At 34.7% G+C, this 13791-nt stretch overlaps 1 protein-coding gene across 1 annotated transcript; it reads left to right on the top strand.

The window, feature by feature from the left end:
• Window positions 1–2688: 2688 nt before the first annotated feature.
• Window positions 2689–8931, top strand: LOC130727879 (glutamate decarboxylase 1-like). Its single transcript, XM_057579155.1, has 4 exons — window positions 2689–2920; window positions 3135–3339; window positions 4214–4319; window positions 8777–8931. The coding sequence occupies exons 1-4, from the start codon at window positions 2835–2837 to the stop codon at window positions 8929–8931; spliced, it is 552 nt and encodes a 183-aa protein (XP_057435138.1). The 5' UTR covers window positions 2689–2834.
• Window positions 8932–13791: the final 4860 nt, after the last annotated feature.

Here is a 13791-nt window from a genome sequence, read left to right as displayed (position 1 = left end):
CCAAGTCTTCTCATCCAACAGCACGGTCACCTTCGTCCAGTAGCACAACATCTACTCACAGCAGCACTTGTTATAGCCTGGTAGTTTGCCGACCGCCCCAGCACAAACAAAACAAAAAAGGCAAGAAATGGTCAAATTCCTAGAGTAATGTAATATAAGTCTAGCAAGATTTAGCATAGTTATAAGTAACGTGTGAATAATAATTAAACACATCATATGTCAATCTCTAGCATTTGAACGTCAAGCCATCAGTCCATCGCTCGTCGCCTGCGAAAAGGTGTATCTTCATTTCCTTTTCAGGGCAGCACCACGTGTTGCTAACATAATTGTACGAACTCGGAGTCAATCAACTAACTCAACAAGTGTCTATACTCTTTAATCAAGCAAACCGATAACAGGATGAAGGACCCACCCCTTAATCTATACAAGTAATAGGATTTAATGTTTATCTTCTTAATCCAATGGCAATCAATATGATTAAGATCCATCCTCCTTAGTCAAACAACACATAATATGATTAAGATCCATCCTCCTTAATCAAACAACAAATAATATAATTAAGATCCATCCTCCTTAATCAAACCAAAAGATTCATTTTTAATCATTAACGTACTCCCTCCGGTCTATTTTATAAGAAACACTTTGGAAATTTTTTTTGGTCCTTTTTATAAGAAACACTCTTATAAAATTAAGTCAAATAATTCATTCCAACGCAAAGAGACATATTCTCCAAGCAAAAATTTGGAGGGAAAGAGCAAGCACCCAATAGGTATTGTCAACATTTATGGTAATTAGCATGATTGTTCTTGTGAAAAGAAAAGACATCATTGGAATTAAGCATAGTAGTATATTTTATAAAAAATATTAGTTTCCTTGGTTTGTGTGATTTTGTCAAAAAATTTCTTATAAAAAGGATCGGAGGAAGTATATTCTAAAAAGGTAACAATGATAATTGCACTTCTGGTTATTATCTTTTTAAACTAGTAATAATTTTAAATTGGAGGGAGTAATACCTAGTTCACACTCTATTTTCACTCACACCAAGAGTAAGATAGGAAGGGAAGAGGGAGAAATGAGTGATATAATAGGTGATGTGATAGGAAATGCAATTATGCAGAGACATGGAAAATAATGAGCGTGTTAGCATCCAAAAATATGTAATGACTACTTGAGCAGCTGAAAAAAAAATACTTTAGCCACCAAAGTTTCGTTGAAGGAGTAGTCGTCAAATGACAAGATGAAACAATAGGGCTAAAGGAATTAAGCACTTGGTTTGAGGGGAAATACGAAAGCTTGGGCACAAAGTTACAAATATTTGGCAAGCTTCTAGAGTGTCTTCACGTGCGGAAATCAACAATGAGCTTGTCTTGTGAAAATAGGAGAGGTAGTTCCAACTACTGAACCGGTCGATACAAGGAAGATCAACTAAAAACAAATTTTCTAGGCTGACTAGGAGAGATAAAATACCATCACCCGAGACGTATGAGTACTTGTAAGAAATGAGAGCATGAGTTAGTGACAAGTTATTATCAACTACTATCAGTTAGTAGAATTTGACTTCTATAATTAGAGGAGAGTTATTTGTACAAAAAACAACTCAACTATCAATCATACTATAAATTTCCCGCATTATCTTTCGTATTTTTTCTTTAAGCACTTTATTTATAGCCTTTATACGTCAATTTTGAAGGGAAGAAAAGCAGTTTTTTGCAAGGACTAAAGACTAAAATGCGGTATATTTCAAGGGTCTAAATTTTATCTAAGCCTAAAAAAACTAAAAAGTAGTGCTGCATGCCAGGCCCACGTGGAATTCCATGATTGTAGGGAAAATTTAACGTTAATGATTAAAAATGAAATTGATAAAAATTTTTAGGGATGGGAACACAATTTTTTTACAAGGAATAAAATTGAAAAAAAATATATATTAAAAGACTATAGAATGATATCCATGTAGAAGATTTGGTAATATCCACGTCATAAAATGAGAGCCACATAAGCTCTCTCTAGTACAAGTAGGACAAATGTCAAATCCCATTTTACTCCTGATAATAAATTTTGGGATCAAAGTGCAATTAAGCTAAGAGGAAGTACGGTGAATATGTGTATTTTTTATCAATTAATTTACTATATTATGCATTTCAAATATTTATTATTGTATAATGATGAAATTTGGAACCGTGTGGAATTTTTTTCAAAATACTTATGTCCTATACAACTTCCATTTAGAAATCTAACAAAATGTAAATTTTGCCCTGTTTAAGACTTATGATCACTTATGTCATCTAGCTTTAAAACAAGGCAAAAACAAGCTGACTATATGGAATACGAATAATGTTACCTACACATAGAGGTGTGTAGAGGTGGAAGGAAGAGAGAGATAGGAAGAAAAGAAAAAGTAAGAGAGAGAAAGTATGAGATGTGATAGATGATAAGAGGAGAAAGATAGAAATAAAAATAGGTGGAAATGAAGTGGTTAAAAAGGGAGGTGTGTATATATCATTACTCTATGGAATACAGACCATTGTTTTAACAAATGAAAACAAACAAAGATCTGGTTTTCCAAAATGTGACCGTGTAGTATACTAGTAGTATGCTAGTATTTGTGGAAATGGAATTACTTTTCCAAAGAAGCTTGTTTTCGTTTGATTTGTTCCACAATCGACTATATAAATTCCTTTCTCACATCACCATGCACTCTATTTAAGTCCCTAACTCCTCTCCTCACCCCCCATAAACTAATAAACCTGGCATCACTTCTATACACACAAATTAACACAGTTCTCTATCGATCTTCTTACTTTCTCTGGAAAGAAACAAACACCACCGTGATCATCATGGTTCTCTCCAAAACCGCCTCCGAGATGGATGTCTCAATCCATTCAACCTTCGCCTCCCGTTATGTCCGCACCGCACTTCCCAGGTACCATTCATTCCATTATCATCAAGATTCTATATCTTTACTATTGATCTATTTTTCCATTTAAGATGGATCAGCTTTGAACATTTACAAAGTAAATTTAATACGTAGCATCTTATGATCACAATTTGTGAACATTTATAGAAAAAAAAAAAGTATATACAAAATTTTGTCATGTATATTATATGACCATGCATGATTATGATGATCCGTGAAGGTTCAAGATGGCGGAGCAGTCGATCCCAAAGGAAGCGGCATACCAGATCATAAACGACGAGCTGATGCTGGATGGGAATCCAAGGCTGAACCTGGCGTCGTTCGTGACAACTTGGATGGAGCCAGAATGTGACAAGCTCATCATGGCTTCCATTAACAAAAACTATGTCGACATGGATGAATACCCTGTCACCACTGAGCTCCAGGCAAGTCTCATCTCTCTCATCCGCCCATTCACCATTAGTATCAAAGTATCAAACAGTCAATATCATTAATTATCTCATCAAAACAAGGAAATTATTAAAAAAAAATCATATTTTTTGTGCATGGGATTAAGCAAAAATCTTTTATGTTTTGCTATCTGATTGCTTTGATGTAAACAGATGATCGCACAATTGATATTAAAGTTTGTTCACGTTGTATTTAGATTACTATCCAAATAACACTACTTAATCATTCTTTACACTTTGTTTAATGGCAGAAAAATGGGGAAAAAATCAAAATTGAATTTCTCTCTTCTTTTTCTATTGTAATGGGTCTGATCATGTTTTGGGATAGAGGTATAAACAATAGAAATGTGAGAAAGTAATAACTCATTTCACTTACCCTGTTTTAATTGCGTGGCTTAATTTTGAGCATGAGACAAGTGTTCCGTAGGAATAGTTCAGGTCCCATTTGTGTTGTTGACTCGTGACAAAAAAAGTCATCCTTGTCTATATTGGTTCTAACTTGGCTATCTATGTCTATGTGGTGTTCACTTTAACCTAGGCACCGTATTAGCTCATTAATTTGACTAAATTGAATCCTAAATTTACTACTATTCTTTGTCATGTTCAGAGTTGGAAGCTGCTTCTTTTTCTTTGTACAATGGTAACTTGGTAAGGTTTGTTTGACAACTAATGTATAAAGGAAACTACTTTAAAATACATGCATATATAATAATACTCCAGTAATACATTATAAAATTATCAATTTTTTTGTTGTTGTTGCATATTTATCATTTAAAATATACTTTCTAGAACAATAAGTTAAAAACTTTGTTAGAAGAATAAGAGCCTTTCTAACTTTTGTCCATTGCAGAATCGATGTGTTAATATGATAGCTCATCTTTTCAATGCACCACTTGGAGAGTCAGAAACTGCCGTTGGTGTTGGCACCGTGGGGTCTTCAGAGGCCATCATGTTCAGTGGCGGATCCAGGACCCCGGGGTCAGGGGTTCAAATTTTTCAAATGAACACATGGATAAAAATAGTGAGATTTATACAAAAGAAAGAGAAAAAAAAAAGCAAGGCATGGCCGCATGGGTTAAATCAGCAGTTTAACTCTTGTTGAAGGGGGGAAAAGTAACAATATATGGTAATACAAGTACACGACACTTAAGCTAAGCATCATTTGAGATTACAAAATTTTCAAGTACAAAAATTGATAAACAAGATTATAATCAAAGTGGCTCCCAAAACAGGATGTTCAAATATTTTACATGATTGGTTACAGTAAATCTACAATATCTAATCATAATCTCCTACAAAAGAATTTTACACATCATATAGATACACAACAACAACAACATCATCTAAAAAATCACAAACCACATAACCTATGCCTCTAATTTTCATCATCTTTTGTATGCTTCTCAATAGACACATCAATTCTCTCATACCTTACATCTGCAGGGTTACATCTGCAGGGTGGAGAAAAAACATCCTGTGATGGACAAAGTGCAGACAAGGATACAATTCATGGACAAAGTGCAGACAAGGATACAATTCATGGACAAAGTGCAGACAAGGATACAATTCATAGATCAATTCTCTTATATCTTACATTTGCAAGACTATACAAACAATATGACAAAGCTGTGATGGACAAAGTGCAGAAAATGATACAATTCATAGAGGCTTCAAATCCATAACTAGCTAAAGGAAGTGAAGGTTCATTTTTTTCTTTTTGTTTATTCAATATAAAAAGGGAGGAGAAAAAATAATACAAATATCCCAATACCATGTCCCCTGCCTACAAAAATTCAATTCTAAGAACCAAAAACAAGTACAAAAGTGACGTTGTGCCTCTAATGTCCTCAAAAGCCCACCCTTGTCTAAATAGATATCAAACCCTCCACTTGCCTAGATGCCATATCCAAAAGCTTTCTACCACGCATGGTATTTTCATGACAGCAAGGAAGCTAAATCTACGAAATCAATTCCAACATTGCCCACCACTGGCACCACATTGCCAACTTATGCCTTACTTTAAACCCAAGACCATGACAGCACCCACACTCCTTTTGCCCATGAAAGAAAGCACTTCCTAACCAGCCAAGAACAACATAAACAAAGTATCCGTGAAAATTAACCAAAATCCCAAAAGCACTTCCTAACTAGCCACACAAGACCATTGTTTGTTTATTTATCATACCCTCCATAACCAAAATCCCATGAAAGCTAAAAACAGTAGCAAAAATCAGAAAAGCTCCAACCAAAAAACACTAGCAAACAGCGAAACCAGCTCCATCCCCATTCCCCCAACCAGCACAAAAATTCATATCAGATCACAACACACCCACAAAACAGGTGAAGAATCCATCAAAATTAATGGGAAAAAAATCAATCAAAATCAAAATAGGTGAAGAATCATACCCACGAACACAGATTTGCGATTCCAGACGTTGAATAGATCAATGCGGTGAGAAACGATTGGATCTAAAGACCTGGGTTCACCCAATTTGCTCAAACGAACCTCCAACGTTTTCAAACCAGCCTCGTAATCAACCCATGCTTTGAGATTTTCCCCATTGTTTACAACCAGCTTCAATACGAAGCATTCGCAACCGCGACGGAGGCGAGGCTACCAACATCGATCCCATTCTTGGTGGCGTGATGTCGTGGTGGTGCACTGGTGCTTGTGTGTGTGCTTGACCTAGGTAGTGAGAGAAAGACGGTGAGGACTGAGGGTACTGAGTGCGTGAGAGAGAAAGAGAGTGTCTTGGGTGCAAATTAAAAATTTCAGGGGGTTCAAAAAAAATATTATACAGGGGGGTAAGTGAGAATTTTTTCATTTTCAGGGGGTTCATCTGAACCCCTGAGTCAAACCTGTTGAGTGTTGACAATCCCAACATTGTCACTGGTGCCAATGTTCAGGTACACAATAACACAAACATTCATTCTTTGAATCAGCTTATTTTTCCTCATAATTAATTCAGAAGCTACTCTCATAAGTACCTTGCTTGGACGACGGCGGGGGAAATGTAGAGCTCTATGCAGTGTGTGAAGGCAGAGTGGATTCCGACATTAGGTTTAAGGTTTTACTAACAGAGCTAGTTTATGACAGTGTGACCAGTCCTTTATGGTTTGTTTGTTTTAAGGATAAAGAGTTGAAAGAGGAATGAAAAACAAGTCCCAAAATCTCTTCCTCCCAAACAATAAAATTGGTGGGTCCCACCAAAACTACCAACAATAATAATCCATCCCCATATAATAGTAGGGTTGTACGGAAGTTGGATTAGTTCGGCTTTTAAGGAAAAAACCATCTAATCTAATCTTAAATGGTCAAATGACTCATGTAATTATAAAGGGAATCAGTTCCGATCCTTGAAAAAATTTCGCATCAAATTGGGTCTCTAATTTTTTTTTAATTCAATTAAGGATAAAGTCTGTCAGACTTCAATTTTATCCTAGTCAGCAATTCCACGTGACATTTTTTATTTTTTTAAATTGAAAAATTCTAAAACTTTATTTTTTAATTCCAACTCATATGTTAAAACATAAAAAATAAAAAACTTAATAAAATTTAATAAAAATAAAAAACTTAATAAAATTTAATAAAAATAAAAAACTTAATTTAGTAGATTAGGTTTTAAATAAAATTAGGGATTATTACTTGATTAGTTTAGGTTTTGTATTAACATTTTATTAAGTTTTTTATTTATTTTTATTCCAACTCATATCAGTAAAAAAAACCTAACCTATCTTAAAAAAAATCCTAATATAATCTTCTGGAATTAGGGATCAAAGAAGAAGGAAAGAAGGAAGGGAAAGACAGGGCATCCAGATCCAGCAGTCCCGGTACAACGAACTTGAATCCGCCACGAATGGCTTCTCCGACCGCTAGCTCCTCGGCAAAGGCAGTCACAGCTACGTCTACAAAGTCGTCGTCCACGACCGTCCCGTCGCCGTGAAGAGACCATCCAGACCTCACTCTCTTCTCCCCCGACCCATCTCTTCTTCTTTCTCTGCTCTTGCAAAGATAACCATCGAGCCTCGCCGTCAACCACCAATCGCACCACCACCCAATCCACTCACTAGAACCACACACTACAACCACAACCCCACCCCCACTGCAACCCCCAACCCAGCCACACCCATCGCAACCCCAACCACATCTATCGAGCCAACCCAACCCAGATCGAGAGACGAGGAAGAAAGGTGCGAATCAGATTCGATTGGTTGACAGTACGTCAAAATTAAACTCAAGAAACAATGCTTTCATTGTCTAAGCATTTTGATTTAATATTTTTGGTTGCTCAAGCTAGGCTTGTCTTTTTTTTTATTATCAATAATGAAGTATTTCATTAAAAAAGGCCAAAGCCCAAAGAGTCAATACAAACGAGGAAAAAACTGAAGCTACAAGGAAAAGCATAAGATATTTTGTCCAAAAAAAAGCATAAGATATGAAATAAGTGTCTGCCAGCTGTTAGAATGCAATGCATTGAGTAAAGTAAAGTAATCAACAATAATGAATGCACTCCATTATTCTGAAATTTTTCTACTACTCCCAGTCTGATCTAACTAAGCGAGAAAAACGAAAACCAAGGCCCACCACACCAGGGCTTCTTCTCCAATTTTCTTTTCACCTTCCCCCACGCCCCTCCCTCAAATCTCATGACCAAAATCAGTTTCAGTTACCCACAAATCCCTCATCCTTCCTCCCACACCCCTCCCGCTCAACTATTCCCTCCCGCTCAACTATTTTTGCCAACGGAACCAAGCCAGGGAGTCTGGGAAAGCGCCCAAGGTCGCCGGGCGGCGGCGGCTCCGCCACTGCTCTGATTACATGAGATGATATTTGTAAGAAGACCCATGTACATGTGATATAACTTCTAAGCTTTGTAATTAGTGTCATACGATTTTTATGATTTTATCAATTGAGGCAACAAAGTGGGTTTGGGTAAACTAGCTAGAACCCTGTTATTTATAATTTTTCTTTACTTTACTATTTTTCTCCAATGACCTGTTTTCAAAAGGTGATCAGAAATTGAAGAAGCTAAAGCTTCATTCCTCACTTTCTCTCATTTCAATTGTCAAAAAAATCAAAACCTAGAACAACAATTGTTTCAAGTTTGACTCTATAATCGATGAAGTTTAGGACAAATGTTTCAAACTTAATCATGCATTGGTTTTTCATTGTGCTATATTGTGTTTGAAGTATCATAACTCACCAACCAAGCTATTAGCCACCGCAACAACTTTTTTCATCAGGGTTTCAGACTTTATGTCTTATGGTTGGGGTGCATTGGATGAAGTTCACAAGAAAATCAACTTACTGCTTACATGCCTAACAATATCTGGTACACATTTTCATTTTAAGTTTGAATAGCTTTAAGTTCTTTTAAATATTTGTTTAATGTCAATTCATGTTTGTTCACAGGAATTGGAATTGCAATATTGGCTCTTAACAACTATGAGGACATCCATGTCATTGTTGAAGTTGCTGGTCTTCAATTGTGGTTCGGTGCATATATCTTGTGCAAACACTCTCCCACCGATAAGGCAATGAAGATAGCTAGGAATCAATGGATATGAGGGTGGTTTACAAATACTACACTAATCCTTTACATATAGCTGACTATATTGGTATTCTTCCACGTACATGATTGTGTTTTTTTTAGCATGTATTGCCATTATAACTGCTAAGCTTGCTGAGGTGGTCTTTTGATTGAAACTTTGATACGTAGACACTCTAGTAAAGATAGACAGGCAATGGCCCTGGAACCTTCAGGTTCATTTTGTTAAATAATCTAAACATTTAAATATTATGATTACATGAGATGATATTTGTAAGAAGACCTATGTACATGTGATACAACTGTTAAGATTTGTGATTAGTGTCATATATTTTTGTGATTTTGTCTATTGAGGCAGGTTTGGGTAAACTAGCTAGAGCCCTTTTATTTATAATTTTTTCTTTACTTTACTGTTTTTCTCCAATAATATGTTTTTAAAATATGATCAGAAACTCAAGAAGCTAAAGCTTCATTCCTCACTTTCTCTCATTTCAATTTCAAAAAAACCAAAACCTAGAACAACAGTTCTTTAAATTTTGACATTGCTTTGCATACCACATTTTAACATGGTAGTGTACACAATAGGACTACTTCTACTTTATACATACTTATATTTTATTGTCATTCTATTTTGTACACTCATGATATGTTGGTTTTTAAACAAAATGCAATTGGTATTTTCATGATAATAGCATGTATGCTAAATTATTGACTTTCTTTTTAATCATAATAAAAGAAGTATTATAATGAAATTCGAATTTGTTAATGTGTTAACATAAGATGAACTAAACAATGAATAGAAAATGAGTAGGATGTTAAATGATAGAGATTGTACTTAATTTTTTATCCTATGTTGCTTAATGTTATATGATAAAAAAATAAGTTTTAATTTCATGAATTTTTTTATTTTATCAATGATTGTACATGAAACATTAATTAAATTAAAAATACCCAATTATCGGTCATAGTGGTAGAAGTGATGTTTTAAACCCTAGGTTGAGATTTCGATTCATAGGAGCGCACTTTTGGGAATACATTTCGCGTTCATAACCCCCAAATCAGAATTGCGAGAGCAATTTAACGTACCAAAAAAATTAAATTTAAAATATATCTTCTATTGTTTGTTGCACGCGATTCTACCTCTTGGGATGTAGGTCAGATTCAATTATGAATGATGTAGCTAGTGCTCTCTTCTTCTGCTACATATTTATTTTAGGCCTTGTTTCTGATCTCTCTTTTTTATTGTTTGTTTTGTTTTTATGCCTTTAGTTTGCTATCTTTTATTATTTCTGTTGACTTTAGCCTGAATTCTAATCCCTTACCTTGAGAGGGTTGTTCTCTTGCATGCTTACTGATCTAATAAATTATTCTCTTCTCGAAATAAAAAATATCACAACAATTCAATAATTTCAAATATATCATTATACTTTTAAAAAACAGTTGCGTGTATCATTTTTTTTAGTTGTTCCTTCATTGTTATATTTTATATGGTCCTTATTATCAGATAATGATAACATGAAATTTTTAATTATTATTTTAGCTTCTGCAACGAATATTTAATCAAATTTGTAACAATTATTATCAAAAATTAAATTTCAACTAATGCTATTTTATATTTATATTTGTTTATCTATTTTATTTTGAACTTATAATATAAATTATATTTACAATGACTGTTATAATCTAGAGTAAAGTACGGTAAGGATTTTCAGATTGATTTCGAACATGGGAAGATATCAACTTACACCCGTTTTTACATCGGTAATCTTATATCGTTAATATCTTTAGATGAAACATGTTTTATCAATTCCATTGTTGAATTACAATTATTCATCACTTTGACTATTTATTCTGTATCTTGCAAAATTCAAAATAAATCTTGTAAAATTTAATCAATATACATATGTAAGACATACTTGAAAAAATAGCATTAGACACATTAGCAACAAAAGCATTACTTTAAAAAAAAAAAGAAGCATTAAACACATTAGCAAAGACTACAAACTCATGAAATTAAATTTGAATTAGATATGAGTTAAAAAAAATTGAATTAGATATGAATTAGATTCTATCTTAATTTTAAAGTGGTACTAACATGTACCTTTAATTAAATTTTACTATTATTTAATTTTATGATAATTTTAAATACTTTATAGATACAAATATGTCAATATACCTCGTATGTTTAATAGAGAGTTGTCAAGTTAACCTTTTTCTTTTAGAATAGTTGTAAAGAAATGGTTGCCCTTTCGTTTTTTGTCAAATCCTTTTGTCTTAGGTTCTAGAGCTCTGTTTGGCCTCAACCCAATTGGGTATTTTCTGTCTCTGCCGCTGACCCATCTCTTCTTCTTTCTCTGCTCTTGCAAAGATAACCATCGAGCCTCGCCGTCAACCTCCAATCGCACCACCACCCAATCCACTCAAAAGAGCCATACACCACAACCACAAACCCACCCCTACAGCAATCCCCAACCCAGCCACACCCACCGCAACCCCAACCACATCTATCGAGCCAACCCCACCCAGATCGAGAGATGAGGAAGAAATGTGCAAATCAGATGCGAAGCAAGCTTCAAGCTTTGCCTAAATCTCCTCCTCATATCTACTCCGATCTGCCTCAATCTACGGTGCTGTCAAAATCGGCGGCTGCGGCGGCGGAGGAGTCATGCATCACGTTGGAGTTGGAGGAAGGGACGAAGGAGACAAGTTTCAATCTTTCCTTCCTTCTCTTCTTCCTACTTTCTCTCCTTCTTCTTCATATTTTCTTAGCCTATTTTCTTTGATATCCTCTCAGATTGAGAGAAATATGAAGACGAAGGAATCTTGTTGCACAATTCCTTCTCACCTTCTTCTTCCTTCAATCTCCTTATTAAATTGTTAATATTGTTTTAGAGATTAGGTTTTTTTTAGGAGTCGATTAGGTTTTTTTTAGATGAGATTATGACTTTTTTTAAAACTTATGGCTTGGGAAAAAAATCTTAACTTATGACTTAGAAAAAAATATTAGTATTCGAATTTTTCAATTTAAAACAAAAAATATGTCATGTGGAAAAGTTGAGTAAGCTAAATATCAAGGACCAAAATATTAGTAATATTTTGAAAGATAACATATGTGTCAACCAATTGAGTTGGCGCCGTCTTATAAGTAAGTGATTAGAGTTTGATTATCAACTTTTGTAAATGAAGAAAATGTTATATATACACTTGAATTTATAATAGTCCCTAAATAAAAAAATTGCTTTTACATCCAAAAAAATTATTTGATTTAAAATAGTCCTTATAACAGGATAAGACATTGTTGAAATATTTTTTACCAAGTTACTAACTCATGTGACAATCATAGTCAGGTATAAGTGAACATTTTTAGCCTATAAAAAAAGGTGAACACTTTAATTTTAATACCGGTTTTAGTCTTTCAGATTTTTTTTTAAAATAACTTTTTGTCCTTCCACTCTCCTTCTCCTTCTTCCTCACCTGTTCAAACAAAGCCATACACAAACACATTACCAGTCACAGTCTCTTGACTCTCTTCCTTTGCATTTTCTTTTCTATGTTTTTTCTCTCTTTCTTTCTTTTAATTGTAATCTCTTAAAAAATGCATCAACATTAACAACCAAGAATTGTATGAAAAAGAAAAAAAGGTAAAAAAAGAGGAAAAGGTTAGGAGATTGTCACCTATAGGAGTTGTTATTTTTTGTTTCGAAAATATTTATAATATTGAATTGATGGTGTTTTCCCCCTTTTCAAATGGTGTTTTCCCCCCTTTTCAAACCGTTGATCGCTAGTTAACGCTTACAATTGAATCTACAGTAAACCTACGGTTATGTTTGACTCTTTGGTCAGCTATCCAACCGTTGGTTTTAAGTATTGGTTATTTTATTTTTGTTTTTTTTTCTACATTAAACTTTATCGTGCTCTTATCACTGATAACTAGCATATGGATGGTAGGGCCTTAATTGAGATTTTTTAGACTACATTATTTGACTGGGCGAGCACCTAGGGGGCCTACGCCCATGGGTCACCCGCCAAGCCTGGAGATTGGGCCTCCTCCCCGGAGGCCCAACCGGCACAACATAAGCAGTTAAGCATGCTAGGCTCAGCTCCCCTACTATAAATAGGGAGCGATTACCATTTGTAAGAGACTCTTGGCTTATTTTCTAAACAACACATGAAATTCAGTTACACTCTCTCTAAGTTTTTTTTTGATAAGCCAATTGTACTCAAATAAAGCACAAGGGGTGCTTACCCAAATAAAAGATAGAAAGTAACAAGATTTCAGATAAAAGAAGCTACAACAGGGACTTTGAAAAATTATCAGATATGACAAACTAATGTACCAACCCCTCAAAAATCTAGAAAAACTGTCCCCTACAGATGAGAAAGAAATCAGTAAGCAACACACCCAACAACAACCCTTCATCCACACCAGATCAGATTAAGGATTTAAAGCAGCGGGTAGGATTTGAAACCCACTCAAAATAAGAAGCTAAAAAATTCTTCTCCTTTGCCTTTAGCCAAAACCAGGAGCGGAATTGAATTAGCTCAAAAATCCTTTCAGCATCCACTTCCTCATTCTTGAAAATAGCATTGTTTCGAGAGTACCAGATGACGCTAAGGCAAGCTACCCAGATAACAGATAACGCTTTCACAGATTTAGCATCTCTTCCCAAAGATGCACGGAACTGGAAAAAGTGGGTTACAGGATCCGCAGGCATAACATAAACAATTCCAATCCAGTTAATGATTTTTTGCCAGACCCGCCAACTGATATGGCAGATGAAATCTCTCTAAGTGCAATCTCTCTACATCTATCTACTATAGGGTCTATAGCCTCTCTTAATGTTCAGGGCAAGAACAATTATAGTTGTATGAAATTCTA

This window comes from Lotus japonicus, chromosome 1 (genome assembly GCF_012489685.1).
Source record: "Lotus japonicus ecotype B-129 chromosome 1, LjGifu_v1.2".
NCBI lineage: Eukaryota > Viridiplantae > Streptophyta > Magnoliopsida > Fabales > Fabaceae > Lotus > Lotus japonicus.
This window is presented reverse-complemented; position numbering and strand designations above follow the sequence as displayed.

Bases quoted from the DNA above. Each gene is read 5' to 3' on its own strand.
- LOC130727879 (XM_057579155.1), top strand. From the start codon at position 2,835: ATGGTTCTCTCCAAAACCGCCTCCGAGATGGATGTCTCAATCCATTCA. The intron at 2,921-3,134 runs GTACCATTCATT...TGATCCGTGAAG, and splicing joins GTCCGCACCGCACTTCCCAG to GTTCAAGATGGCGGAGCAGT. The intron at 3,340-4,213 runs GCAAGTCTCATC...TGTCCATTGCAG, and splicing joins CTGTCACCACTGAGCTCCAG to AATCGATGTGTTAATATGAT.